At 36.0% G+C, this 15,371-nt stretch overlaps 1 protein-coding gene across 1 annotated transcript in view; it reads right to left on the minus strand.

Moving 5' to 3' along the window:
* Positions 1-15,371, minus strand: part of scfd2 (sec1 family domain containing 2) — a 181,305-nt gene that overhangs the window by 17,442 nt on the left and 148,492 nt on the right. Inside the window, exon 6 of the mRNA XM_073816729.1 lies at positions 12,362-12,507. Coding sequence (XP_073672830.1) covers positions 12,362-12,507 — 146 coding nt within the window. The remainder of the gene's footprint in view (positions 1-12,361; positions 12,508-15,371) is intronic.

Genomic DNA, 15,371 nt, shown 5'->3' on the forward strand with positions numbered 1-15,371 from the left:
GTGTTGATCTCCGAATGCGAATGAATGGACTCCATAGGACGAAATATTAGGCTTATATGAGGCTCTTTTTACAACTAGAAGGTTTATATTGTTTTTCACTTGTGACAAAACAATAAATTAGCCGTGCATTTATTTATATGGAAATATGCTTTAGGAGCTATCCATCCTTGCATTCGGAGATGGACACTTCTTGACTGGCAAGACGGCCGCGAACAGAAACTCAAACAGTGAAAGTGAGTTGTTCAAAAACTTTCTTTTTAGTAAACTCTGTGTACTCAATGCTCGAGTTCATGTGTAGAGACCCAGGCGATACTTCGAGCAAAGTTTCATGGTGTGTCAAGCCTTCTTAGTGTTGTAACTTGTAAAAATATCCATTTTGATGCGCTCAAATTTATGCCCCTAGTACTCCCATTCACCGGCCATTGAAAACAAAACGAAATCACGGTCAATCTCAAAAATGGCTCGTTTGTTGTAATTATGCTTTTAGATATAAGTTTGTCTCGTTTACAGTAAAAAAAACAGCCCAGGTTGCATTTTGGCAATAGTTATCCTTTAAGGTCAGATTTTTTTAGACTTAAAAACAGGTCATAAGGGTTTTTGATTGATTTTGGATTGGAGCATTATATTGTTTTATGCAAAGATGCATTCAGCAGGGTTGCCAGGTTTTCACAACAAAACCCATCCAATTGCTACTCAAAACTAGTACAATTGCGTTTTGAGAGGGGTACCTCATTAAACAAACGTGTGGCAGGGTGTAAAATACACACTTTTTGTCGGGATTCCCCTGGTAGATTCACATTTTTGGGTCTAAATGTGACGTTATTGGCAAAAAACAACAACAACAAAAAAACAACTGTGGACTTGGCAACACAGATGATAGCGCTTGCTAACTTGCTCAAGTACTCCTCTCTGTGCCAATCACAACAAGCTTGGCCAGCTGACCAATAAGAGCAGGGTAGGCTTATGGAAGGGAGGGGTTTGCTCAGAACTGCTCAAACGAATCTTTTCGAAATCATTGACAAATGACTTTGTATAAATGTATATTCTGAGAAAATTACAGTTTTTCTGAACTTAGATGCATTTATACTTGTTGTAGGGGATTCCAACACAATATTAGGACACTTTAAAAAACCATATGACCTGCTCTTTAACATGTCAGTTGTGTTGTTGTCTATGCAGGGTCAGAAAACTCTCGGATTTCATATAAAAATAAAAAAAATAAATGTGTTCCGACGATGAATGAAGGTCTTGCAGGTTTGGAACAACATGACGGTGAGTAATTACATTTTTTGGTGAACTGACCCTTTAATATTTTTATTTTATAATTTACTTTTACTTGTGTTATTTTATATATTTGTAAATTATTAAAACATATTCACAATTTTGTAAAATTGGCATGGAAATTTTTTTTTTTACATTTATTTGATATTTAAGTACTGTTTTTAGTATATATGGTGTCAGAAAATGACAACAAAACAAATAAAGATCTTCCAGTAATGAATAAACTTTTTTGCTACCAAATAAAAGTTGACATTAAACTACATTTCAGTATTAAATCACCAAATCCTGCATATACATCTCAATATAAATGCTGCATTGCAAGTCAAAAGAACTTGAGCTCAGTCAAGAGCATACAAAAATAGCCTATTAATGACATACAGCCACCGTTACATCATATCTAAAATAAACCTCTGAAAGTGCTGGATCAAAGATTACTCGGTTTGCTAAACTAGTACGCTAAAAAAAAAAAACACAAAAAAGGCATATCAAAAAGGCCATTTATTCTTGAACTGAGTGGCTCATGTGTTTTCCTGGAGTATACCGGTGTCTGCAGGTGGATTATGGGTAGTTGAGAGAGAAAGGCCAGCAGTGAGTGCTTTATAAAACCTGTCCTGCTGCTCTGACAAACACAGAATTCTGATTTAGCTAGAGTCCTCATCATCAGGCCAAGGAAGAATCTGAGTCTGATGTTTTTGTGCATTATGAAACAAAATCAGGATTCAGTCACATATATTTAAACATAGCAATTGTGTTAAACAGAGCTAAAAAACTGGCCCAAATATCTACTAAAAATATACAAGCAGAGAGGAACATCTCTGGGATGTGGGTTTGTAATAGGATGATTACTGCATACTGCGCACTTTGTACCACACACTAGTAGTATGTTACATAATTATCACATGTCCTAACTGTGACTGTCACATCGCATCCTGTTATTGGTTATTTTGCTATGCATTGTGGGATACAAATACAAAAAATAGGCATACATTTGAGGTCAAAAGTTTACACCCTCCTTTCAGAATCTGCAAAATGTTAATTGTTTGACCAAAATAAAAGGGATTATACTAAATGCATGTTATTGTTTATTTAGTACTGACCTGAATATGATATTTCCCATAAAAGATGTTTACATATAGCTCACAAGAGAAAACAAATAGCTGAATTTATAAAAATGACCATGTTCAAAAGTTTACACCCCTTTGATTCTTCATACTGTGATGTTACCTGAATGATTCATGAAAAGTTAAACTGACTGCTATTTGAATGCCTCACATCCCACAAATTCTTGGGTTTTCCAGCATTTTTGTGTATTTGACCCCTTTCCAACAATAGCCGTATGATTTTAATATCCATTTTTTCACACTGAGGACAACTGAGGAACTCATCTGTATCTATTACAGAAGGTTCAAACACTCACTGATTCTCCAGAAAGAAAAAAAAAACATGCATTAAGAGCTGGGGGTGAAATTTTGGTGAACTTTTTGAATTTGAAGATCAAGGTAAATTTAACTTATTTTGTCTTCTGGGAAACATGCAACTATCTTCTGTAACCTGTGAAGGGCTGTCCTAAAAAAATAAAAAATGATATTTAGGCAAAATAAGAAAAATGTACACATCTCCATTCTCTTCAAAAGTTTTCACCCACGGCTCTTAATGCATGTTTTTTCCTTCTGGAGAATCAGTGAGAGTTTGAACCTTCTGTAATAGTTGCATATGAGTCCCTCAGCTGTCCTCAGTGCGAAAAGATGGATCTCAAAGTCATGCAGTCATTGTTGGAAAGGGTTCTAATGCACAGAAATGATGTTACAAAACCAACATTAACATTAACATTTTGCACATTCTGAAAGGTGGGTTGTAAACTTTTGACTTCAACTGTACTATACAATTCTATTTATTGTATAAATAGTAAAGATAATTAATTGTATGCTATTCCAAAAATGTAAGTGCACAATTCTGTGAAATATGCTTTATTTTGGGTACATTTATATGTGTATCTCCATGTTGTTGACCTACATTCTACCTAAAATGGGGATAAATGAATAAAAAAATTGAGATAAAACTGGATATGAGTACTTGATCCTGAGCTTGTGCGTTTACACAGAAGGTAGATCTATGAAAATTAAAAACCAAACACACACTCACACACACTGACACGCACAAATAAGTTACGATGACAGAATTCATTAGCAAGGAACATTCCTGGACTGTGAGTCTCGCCAAAGTCACGCTATGTACCAAACCAAACCTCACTGACATAACTCATCTGTTTAGCATCTAAAACGTCAGGCACAGAGGTACGCGTGCATTGGTGTAAATATTCCAGATCAGATGTCAGCGTTTTAATGTTGATGTGTCTTTGTGTATGTGAGTTTATCACCGCCAAGTCTGTGTCTTAGTACATGAGCTCTTTCAAGTATGTAATGTGAGCTCTTTATGGCTGATGTGTTAAACACAGAAATCTGACCACCACTGAAGAGACAAAAGAGTAACACATTAAAGGGATAGTTCACCAAAAAATGAAAATTCTGATTTTAATTACTCACCCTCATGTCGTTCCAAAACAGTAAAAGCTTCGTTCATTTTTTAAAATGAAAAATCCATGAGCTTTCTGACCCTGCATAGACAGCAACACAGCTGAAATGTTTCATGGCTGAGGATTGTAGTCAGGACATTGTTAAAATAGTCCATGTGACATCAATCTGTAGTCTGAAGATTTTTACAGAGAGGATGACTTGCAATTTTTTGCCCAGCCTTACTTATTTAAAACCAGAATATACAGACAATGAGCTAAGAGAGACAGACGGTGTACGTCAGAATGCTAGTTATATGCGCTGTGATACTCCAAGAATGAAACTGAAGAAAATAAATTGTTTAATAAAGTCATTATTTTTGTTCTCTCTGCTTACAAAAAGCAGATCATAGCTTCATAACATTACGGATGAACCACAGATGTCACATGGACTATTTTAACGATGCCTTTACTACCTTTATGGGCCTTGAACGTGCTAGTTGCATTCCTGTCTATGCAGGGTCAGAAAGCTCTCATACTTTGTGTTCCAAAGATGAATGAAGGTCTTACTGGTTTGGAACGACATGAGGGTAAGCAATTAATGACAGAATATTCATTTTAGGGTGAACTATCCCTTTAAGACCAGAGCTACAGCTGCTGAAAATATTTGATAGAGAAAACAGCTGTTAAATTGGAATATTTCACAATATTGCTGTTTTCACTGTATCAGCTTTGGCGCATAAGAGTGAAGACCATTAGTGAAGACCGACAGGGAACTACTGAGGAATAAGGGGGGACAACAACAACAAAAAAAACCCTACAACAACGGGTTTAGTTCACTTCCAGAAACAAAAATTTACAGATAATGTACTCACCTGCTTGTTCAAGTCTTTCTTTCTTCAGTCGTAAATAAATTATGTTTTTTTTTAGGAAAACCGTTGAAGGAGTGGAATTCTGGATCGAGCTTGAACTCCATAAAAATATTAATAATAATTATTATTATTTCTTGTGTTATTATTAACCTTCAAGGTTGTTTGATGATTGAATAGAGTTAGCAGGTAAAACGTATATTAGTAGTTATAGACTATGGTAAGAATGAAATTTTTTGCCTGCTGAGTTCTATCTTTCTCCAGAGTCAAGATGTCATGTCACAGGAGGTCAGGGTGACCCTCCTGCTTACGTGATCAGCAAGTGATCAGGACATCTGTGATATCAATGTTCATGTTTTCCTGATATATATTAAAGTGAATCCTGTTTGATTCTGTTTCTACCCTCTAAGAGGCTGACTGCATAGTATGTGTAAATACCAATATTGATAAAGTGTCTTGCCAGAGCTAGGCAACCTTGAAAGAGAAGATAATGTTTTTGTGTGTCTGCGTGTGTGTCAGTATCTGTCTTTGAGTTCAGATGAGAAGACTATCCTGGAGAAGTTCGTCATCTGTCGCTGTCCTGGTCAGAAATAGGTCTCTTGGAGAGACCTGTTGTGTCTGACCCATGTTCTCTTGTTGCCTAAATAAGCGTTTGTAGATATGCTTTGAGTTTTTTCGTCTACATGTGGAGATGTTCTAAGTTTATCTAGGTTTAGACCAATCAAAATATTCCTGACCTATGCATCGACGTAGTCAGCAACATCTGTTAGAGTATAAGTATTGGTGTTTTGAACATGTACGCAGAGCGGCCTACGAACTCCATCGAGAGTATTGAAGCTGACTTCTGCTGATGAAACTGCAAACTACTTTCTTTAGTAAACCTGACTTCGACTGATTGAATCTTTGACTCCTGGTTTTTGTTCATCATATCTAGTCCTTTGGGTTTTTACTGTAACTTCCCCTTACACCATATAACCATATAATGGATATGTATGGTGCCCCTGAGTTCGAACTTCCAAAATTCAGTTTAAATGCAGCTTCAAAAGGCTCTAAATGATCCCAGCCGAGGACGAAGGGTCTTATCTAGCGAAACGATCAGTTATTTTCTAAAAACATTTACAATTTATATACTTTTTAATCTCTACACATAGTACACACAGAGCTTGGCAAGATGAGCATTTGAGGTTAAAAAGTATATAAATTGTAATTTTGTTTAGAAAATAACTGATCGTTTTGCTAGATAAGACCCTTATTCCTTGGCTGGGATCATTTAGAGCCCTTTGAAGCTGCATTTTGGATGTTTAAACTTGGGGGCACCATAGGAGTCCATTATATGGAGAGAAATGTTTCCTTAAAAAAACATTATTTCCTTACGACTGAAGAAAGAAAGACATGAACATATTGGATGACAAGGGGATGAGACGTTACCTGTACATTTTTGTTCTGGAAGTGAACAAATCCTTTAAAACACACACCCACACACACATAAAGTGTGAGCAAAAGCGTTTGAAATTTCTCTGCCAGTACATATTTTCTGTGCTCCATTTATTTAACATTTTTCCAGTGTCAACGGCATTTTTCACTGTCGGCTTTACATCCTTATCATTTCAACGGTTCAAAGCCGTTGAAGCGTTGCATATCTACAGAAGTAATCTGAGGCATACAGCTGGCAAACAGCTTTTCTTCCCAACTGTGTTTCTCCCAAGAATTCATTCTAGCAGAGCAGAGTGATTTGTTGATGTATTTCCGAAGCGAAATCAAGAAAACAAATCAAAAATTGATTTCTGACGGCAAAATACTAGGACGATATGTTCTTGCATTATCAAAAACAAAAGAGATAAGGCACAGCACTGGCAATGAATAAGGATGTGCTGTTCAATCGCCAGCATGAACAAAGCGGTGCAAAGTTTTTGATGTGTGGCTTTCATAACACTCCATCTGTGAAAAACAACTCGAGGAACAGAGTGGATTAAACTCGGCAGGTCAACACGGCCCAATATGATTAAGGGTGTTTTAAAGCAAGACTAAAACAACAAACTTCAAAAGACACTATTTTGACTTAGTAAAATGCAATTAAATGAAAAATCTAGGGCTGTCCCCGACTATGAATTTTCATAGTCGAATCAGAATTTTCGAATCTTTCTATAGTCGACCGATAGTCGAATCATCTAGGCTTATGTGCGTGTGTGAATGGGTTGGGAGGGGCACGACACTATAAGGATCGCTCATGTGTCGTCATCATGACGTATTCTCAGTGGGGAACGCAAAGCATTTTGGGAATCCGCGGCACAAACATTAGGCGCCAGACTTGATTGCATGGAGGGAAGAGTTCAAGATGCCGTCTACCTGCTGTGTTATATACTGCAATAGTCGTTCTCACGATAGAAGTGGATTAAAGCTTAAGAACGGAATATCCTTCTATCGTTTTCCAGCGTGGAATAATAATTGTACAAGCCATGTTTTAGAGGTGACAAAAATGCGACGAATGGCATGGATAACCGCAGTAAGGAGACCCAATTTGTTTCTGTGATCAAAGCTGAATTTTCAGCATCATTACTCCAGTCTTCAGTGTTTGATCCTTAAGAAATCACTCTAATATGACGATCTGATGATCAAGAAACATTTATGATTATCAGTGTTGAAATGAACATCTTTGATGAATAGAAAGTTCAAAAGAACGTCCTTTATTTTAAATCTAAAGCTTTGTAACATTAAACACTACTGGTCAAAAGTTTGGGGTCAGTAAGAATTTTATTTTATTTTTTGGGGAAAGAAATAAAATAAATCAATACTTTTATTCATCAAGTTAAACTGATTAAAAGTTACAGTAAAGACATTTATAATGTTAGAAAATATTCTTTTTTAAATGAATGCTGTTCTTTTGAACTTTCTATTCATCAAAGAATTTTAAGAAATTTTTGTACACAACAGTTTTCAACATTTATAATCATAAATGTTTCTTGAGCATCAAATCGTCATATTAAACTGATTTCTGAAAGATCATGTGACACTGAAGACTGGAGTAATGATGCTGAAAATTCAGTTTTGATCAAGAAATAAATTAAACTTTACTATATATTCACATAGAAAACAGCCGTTTTAAATTGGAATAATATTTCACAATATTACTGTTTTTTAAATTGTTTTTATCAAATAAATGCAGCCTTGGTGAGCAGAAGATACTTCTTTTAAAAACATTAAAGACTTTGCTGGATAAAATTGTGGTTGTGTGCTGTGCTTTGACCAATATGTGTCCAAGTATTGTTGTGAAGCCATCGTGTTAGAATTATACACCATGCTCACATCTAATATGTAAAAAAAAAATTGTTTTCCAAAAGATTTTGTAATGTCTCTTCTCACATGTAACGTTAATGATTTTTTTTCAATTACATAACTTGAATAGTAGTAACAACCAACTTAATTTCAGTTTCTTTACATATTTAACATGTTAATACATTTAGATCAAAACATTTACATTATAAAGAATCCATAGAAAAGAACTGGAAATGTATGAGGGTAGGTTGTGGGTGATAAGTTACAGACATGTGCAAGCATCGCACTGCCATGACTCTTCTCTGGCTGGTGCGCTGCTGAGTCCCACGCAACCTAAATGGAACCACTAATAAGGACAGTTCTGATTATCGCAACTTCGTGTGTGTATGCACTAACACTTATCATATAGTTGTATATATATATGGGTGCTGGAAGTTGGGCAACAGTTTGACGTCCCTTGACCAGTCGCTCTGCTCGTAAGGATCCAGTTCTTTGATTCCCTTTATTTTCTCGTCATATCTCGTTTTTTTCTCGTCATATCTCGTTTTTGCATAAGGATTTAGTTTTAGGCGGTATGGTCCGACAATGTTTTCTTTAGCTCGCTGCATTTTATAGGATTATATTCTGTTTTCACGTTAATTTTTCATTATTTTCATGCCAGATTACTAGCCTGCTATGCCAGCCGGGCCAAACATACCCATAATTCTTTGCGTTCTGAAGAGGTTGCCGCCCATTTGATCACATGTCTGAGCGATCTCTATAGTCAGCAGGAGGGTAAAACTATTTTTATTTTATTTTATAAGCGACCAAAACTGCCTGCCAACTGACAGACAAACTTATTTAGGTTTAAATAAAAACACAGAACGCGTCTTTTAGTTCTAAAAACGCGAGGCGCACAGCACTGCCTTTTTTGGTGACTTTTAATGAAAGAGCAGTGTGCTGCGGTTTTTTTATGTTGCTAAGCAACGACCAAAACAGCTGTCCTGTCAGTCAATTCAAAGGATTATAGCGCGAGCGCTCTAAAATCTTAGTTTTTTGCTGTTAAGTAAACTGTCATATTAGCAGAAACCCTAAATAATACAGCTCCGGTTTTCCCACGATAGACACCAAAGGTTTCTCCTCCATTTCTTGGAGTCTCCGGACTTTTTAAGCAACGGTAAACTTTCGCAATCACAACAGAAGGCCCGCCTCTCCATTCATTCGATTGGACAATGGAAAAGAACGCGAATGACGTTGGGCGTTTTTCCGCTCAGAGTTGATTTTTTTTTTTCAACTTCAGAGGCGCTCAGAGCGCTCCTGCAAAACGCGAGGCGCAGCGCAGCAGGCGGCGAAAACGCGAGGCGCCGGGGCGCATAAACAGCGTGCAGAACGCTCACTGCCAACAGAAAACCATTCAAAAGAGGCGCCTCCAACTGCAAAAACGCGTTCGGTGTGATCGCCGCCATCCCTGCCGTCAAGATGGTCCTCATCTCGTCATGCATCAGGGAAAGTGAAAATTAAATTAGTCACAGGGGTGGTTGGATTTATTCACAAACATAAAAAATATTTATTGAACGCTTCTTTCTTTTCACTTTTGTTTTTACTGCATTATCATAATCAAAGGCTGTATATAACTTAATATAACCGTACAAAACCAGTAGTTCTGTGTGAAATTTAGACATTGAGCACCCCCATATTGGCAAAATGGTATGATGCTCGTTTCACCCGCGAAGATTCGACTGTGAGATCGGTGGTCGAATCAGGCTCCGCATATCGATGCATCGAATCTTCGACTATTCGGGGACAGCCCTAGAAAAATCCACCAATAACAGACAATGAAACAGTAGCTTGCCAACTTAACAACTCAACATGTGAAGCTACCTTACAAACTACTAACTAACAGAAGCTAATTTTATATCCTGGCCGAAAATCTGCTTGTGCTACAATGTAACGTTAAAAACAGTAATGCACAGTGACTGCAGCTTGATCAAAAAAGCATATTATACACAAAAAGCGACACAGATGAGCTCTTGTCAGGTTGTGTAGAGTGTTAAAAAAAGCAACGAGTTACAAGCATCACTACTTTTAGCTAATTATTCCCCAGCACTAATGAATAACACTACTAAAACTACTGAACCAGCAGGAACATCTGTGAATGACCAGATTGCAAGTGCTCTCTGGCTGGGAAAAGAAGACATTATGTGTTACATAATCAGCTCTTTTCCTCTCTGTCCCTCAGCCTGGCACTTTCTCTTTCACTGTCTGTCACACAAATGCACACAAGAGTGTATGAAACGCTCTCAGACGTACAAGAGTGGATGTCCTGTTCTGTCATACAGGCTGTGACGCACTCCAGCTTCCAGTTGTGAAAGACAGTCACACACAGTCTGTCACAGGTCCTGCACGAATACAGTTATCTAAAAGCACGGCGATATTTATCAAGAAACAGGACAGAGAATTATTACAATATCTGTATGAATCACAGAGGCATTCTGCCCTGTTTGTATTAGATACTGTATGCACAGGGTTCAAAACAAACTGTTTTAACTAAAGAAAAAGAGTCACAGCATTATACACAACACTAACCAGTTTCTATCTCTCAGTGAAACTACAAAAACATGATGATTTCTGATTTTTCTTCATATTGAGGAGTAATCCACATTTGTGCTGCCAAATGGAGTTCTAGGAAAAATGTGTCTGCATTCTAGTAACTCTTTCCATGAAGATAAAAGTTAGCGGACATGCAAATTGTGACAGATGTTTTGTTTAATCGATGTTCTTTCATTTGAATCATTCACAGCACTTTGATTAGCAAGATCAGATGATCATTTGCACAATTCAACTTAAATCATGCATTATGTTGTGGTGCAGTCAGCTCCTTTTCTTTTTACATGTCAAAGTACAGAACAGAATCCAGTATATTTGATAACAAAATAAATACATAACCAAGGATGTATAAATAAATTACAATACAAAGCCATGCAAATATACATGTACATAATAAATCATACCTCACCTTCTTTATTATAAATAAGGAGGTCAAAAGTTGAGGTCAAAAGTTTACATATACCTGGCAAAAATCATACAAAATGTGTGTTATTTTTTATTTAGTACTGCCCTGATTAAGATATTTCACATTAAAGTTGTTTACATATAGTCCACAAGAGAAAATAATAGTTGAATTATATAATAGCTTGATTCTCAATACTCTGATGTAAACAGAATGATCCACAGCTGTTTTTTTTTGTTTAGTGACGGTTGTTCATGAGTCACTTGTTTGTCCTGAACACTTCAAATGCCTGCTGTTCTTCAGAAAAGTCCCACAAATTCTTTGGTTTTTCAGCATTTTTGTGTATTTGAACCCAACAATGACTGTATGATTTTGAGATCCATCTTTTCACACTGAGGACAACTGAGGGACTCATATGCAACTATTACAGAAGGTTCAAACACTCACTGATGCTCCAGAAGAAAAAAAACATGCATTAAGAGACAGAGGGTGAAAACTTTTCAATCTGAAGATCAGGGTAAATTGAACTTATTTTGTCTTCTGGGAAACATGTAAATCTCTTCTGTAGCCTCTGAAGGGCAGTACTAAATAAGCAAAATAAGAAAAATGTACACATCTTCATTCTGTTCAAATGTTTTCACCCCCTGGCTCTTTATGCATTGTGTTTCCTTCTGGAGCATCAGTGAGCATTTAAACCTTCTGTAATAGTTGCAACCCTCAGTTGTCCTCAGTGTGAAAAGATGGTTCTCAAAATCAAGTCATTGTTGGGAAGGGTTCAAATACAAAAAAAAAATGCTGGAAAAAACAAAGAATTTGTGGCACCTGAAGGATTTTTTGGAAGAACAGCAGGCAGTTTATCTGTTCAGGACAAACAAGGGACTCATAAACAACTATCACTAAACAAACAAACAAAAACAAAAAAACAGCTGTGGATCATTCAGGTAACAACACAGTGCTAAGAATCAAGTGTATGTAAACTTTTGAACAGGGTCATTTTTATAAATTCAACATTTTTTTTCTCTTGTGGACTTGATCTTTTATGTGAAACATTCTATTGAGGTCAGTACTAAAATAAAAACAACATTTTGTATGGCCACTCTAATGATGAACATTTCGCAAATTCTGCAAGGTACATGTTAAACTTTCGACTTTAGTTTGTAATATTTTTTCTCAGTATTGAAATATGGTTTATGCATATTTTAATCTTTCATATCTTTATTTATTTATTATTGTCCAGCACAGTTCATTTTTGGACCCTCAATACAAGTATCTTCAGGCTTTGAGACTCTTAAAAAGGAGGACAAGTATGATTTGGGGAGCTGGTTTAGCTAAAGTTTATATTCATGTTTTAAGGAGGCCAGCTGATTGTTAATATGTTGCATTGCATGTCTGAGAAACATAAATTGCATGTTATCTACATGTTGTTCAAGGGTCACTGACCTGGTGTGCTCCATCACTGGCAGTGTACACAGAGCTGAAGTGCTTCAGGATGTCTCTGGCGTGACTGACTCCCCTTAGTGTCTCAAACATGTTCTCCAGAGCAGAGTGAGCACGCTCCACTGTCAGCTCCTCAGGGCCTGAGACTCCTACAAACACACATTCAGACATGAGTGTCTGAACATTATATCAATGATATTGGAACAATCACTCTTTCTGGATTTCTTCACATAGAAATGTATGCTTGCACAATGTTACAAACTGTACTTTTGGCAGCATCAAGGCAGCATCAAACTCATTTGGGTCAGTAAAGAACATTAGGAAAAGAGTGGATGAACTTTTAATGTTTTAATGAAGATCCAAACTGCATCAGTAAGAACTTGGCTCTTTGTTCACTTAATTTTACCGTGGATACATTTACAAACAAAGCACAATTTGATACGGGATTTTCAGAAAGATTGAATCTATAGAAGTGCAGTGCCAACTATACTGTATATTGGATCCGTGTGAGTAACTTTTTTTATTACATGATCACTATGGCTTTGTGTGTTAGAACAGATTGTTTGATATTTAAGGAGTATTGATGTGTTTTTAGCCAAAAAAAAAAAGGATGACCTCTTTAAATTGACAGTAAGGACATTTCTAATGTTACAAAAGGTTTTCGTTTTAAATAAATGCTGCTCTTTTGAATGTTCTATTCATTAAAGATTCAAAAAAAAAAAAAAAAAAAAAATTAGCACAGTATAACTGTTTTTAGCATTGATAATAATAATAATAATAATAAAAGTTTCTAGAGCAGTGAATCTGCTGTTAGAATGATTTCTAAAGGATCAAATGACACTGAGGAGCTAATGATGCTGAAAATTCAGCTTTGCCATCACAAGAATACATTCCACATTTTAAAATATACTAAAATACAAAAGAGTTATTTTATGTTGTAATACATACTACATTTCACAATATTACGGTTTACTGTTTTTTAATGTTATAGATTTAAGAAGCAAATGAGAATTGCTAAAATACTTAAATATATCTTGAGACAAAGGTCTTCTTATTGATTTTCAGTTTTGTTTAAGATAATTAAAGCAGGAGTTTTTAAATAACAAAAGAATATGTAGAAATATGTTATTTGGGGTAAAATAGCACCCCCGCTGTTGGGGCTAAAGGCACAATAATTAACATGATCATTTATAGAAGGCTGATTTTTCTATTTGTTGACATGACATTGTTAGATTCAGATGGTAAATATCCTAAATTATGGCAGATAATTACCATGTTTAGAATGAAACCATAATATTTAAAAACATGCTATTAATCATATAATAAAATATGTGTTGTTGTTACTACTGCAAATATATATTACATTAATATAGGATCTCCTTCAATGCTTTCAGAATCTTTCCATTTTAAAATGATTTTGTTTCTGTATTTTAAAATATATGTAAAATATTTTGATGACAGTATATTAATTAAACAAAAACTAATTCTTTCATTTATTACAATAAGCAGAAAATAGTTTGCTAAAGTGATTGTTTTGAACAAGTTTAAACTCAGACATCATAAAAAAGACATAATTTTAGCTTGTATTTGTATTTTGTATTTTTATAGCCCTCCTTGCCACCTCAAACATTTAGAAGATTTTGGAACAAAATAAACAACTTGTATGATTTATTTCCACACAAAATCTGTTGTTCCATAAATGTTCAATACAAACATATAGATTTTTCTGCAGTCATACACTTTGGCACGTTTTTTTCTAAGGGTGTGCCTTTACTACTGAAAATTGTGCTAAATTATACTGTAAATAAATACACCATTAAAATATATTGTATACAATGTTGTAAGTACGTAATGTGGGCTCTATATTAGATTTAGTTGTACTGCTGAAAGGGAAAGAGAGGACAAAAGCTCTTTTCATTGCACGGCAACAGCTCCCGAGTTAATCAAAATGTAATATGCACTCACTAAACTCAGACGCTGGGGAACGAGAGAGTGAGAGACGGCGAAAGTGAGAGAGAATGTCTCGGTTTCATTTAGCGGAGAACGCATGAACAAAGGTGTCCGACAAAAACAAACTTTATTGTCATTCCAGCTGCACTGATGGTGCTGAAAGCAAAGCGGAGAGAGACTCAGAAGGCAAATGGAGGACAAAACAGGCACTGCAAAAAATGCTTTTCTAGCTTAGATTTTTTATCTTGTTTCCAGCCAAAATATCTACAAATTCTTGAATCAAGAAGGATTTTCTAGACAAGTAAAAATTATTTTCTTGTTTTAAGAAAAAAAAAAACAGGTCAAAATGAAGTGAGTTTTTGCTTAGAACAAGCAAAATAATCTGCCAGTGGGGTAAGAAAAAAAAAATCTTATTTCAAACAGAAAACAAGATTATTTTTCTTACCCCATTGGCAGATTATTTTGCTTGTTTCAAGCAAAAATGCACTTAATTTGGACTTTTTTGCTGAAAACAAGACAATCATTTTTAAATCCTTCTTGATTTAAAAATTTGTAGATATTTTGGCTGGAACAAGACAAAAAATCTAAGCTAGAAAAGCATTTTTTGCAGTGGGAACATGGGTGGGTGAGGCTGGCACACCATCATGCACCAGCTGTGGAATGCAAGGGCTGGGCAAGGTGCCGCCCATCCTTCAACCAGATCTAAACAATCTCACACCTGAGAAAAAGCCATTCAGCTCTGCCAGTTTGAAACCCATTTGGCCCAGCCAAACCCGCAGATGCATGGCTAGAGAGGAGCAGTACACTTATGTAAGACTAGTACAGCATGAAAGACTTAGCCTGGAAAAAAACCCAGACCCTAATCTATTAAGATTAAGGGTCTGGCATCGAGCAATGAAAAGGGCCTAACTCGAGGGGCGGCACCAAGCATGCATTTGAAACTCTCACTGCACGCAATTGAATAACGCCACGACCAATCACAACAACGTTGTCCACAACCACCAGTGGGTTTTCACTAAGCCCCATACGCTTAGCTACCAGCGGAGCTAACTGATAGATTAAA

Source organism: Garra rufa, chromosome 13 (assembly GCF_049309525.1).
Source record: "Garra rufa chromosome 13, GarRuf1.0, whole genome shotgun sequence".
Lineage (NCBI taxonomy): Eukaryota > Metazoa > Chordata > Actinopteri > Cypriniformes > Cyprinidae > Garra > Garra rufa.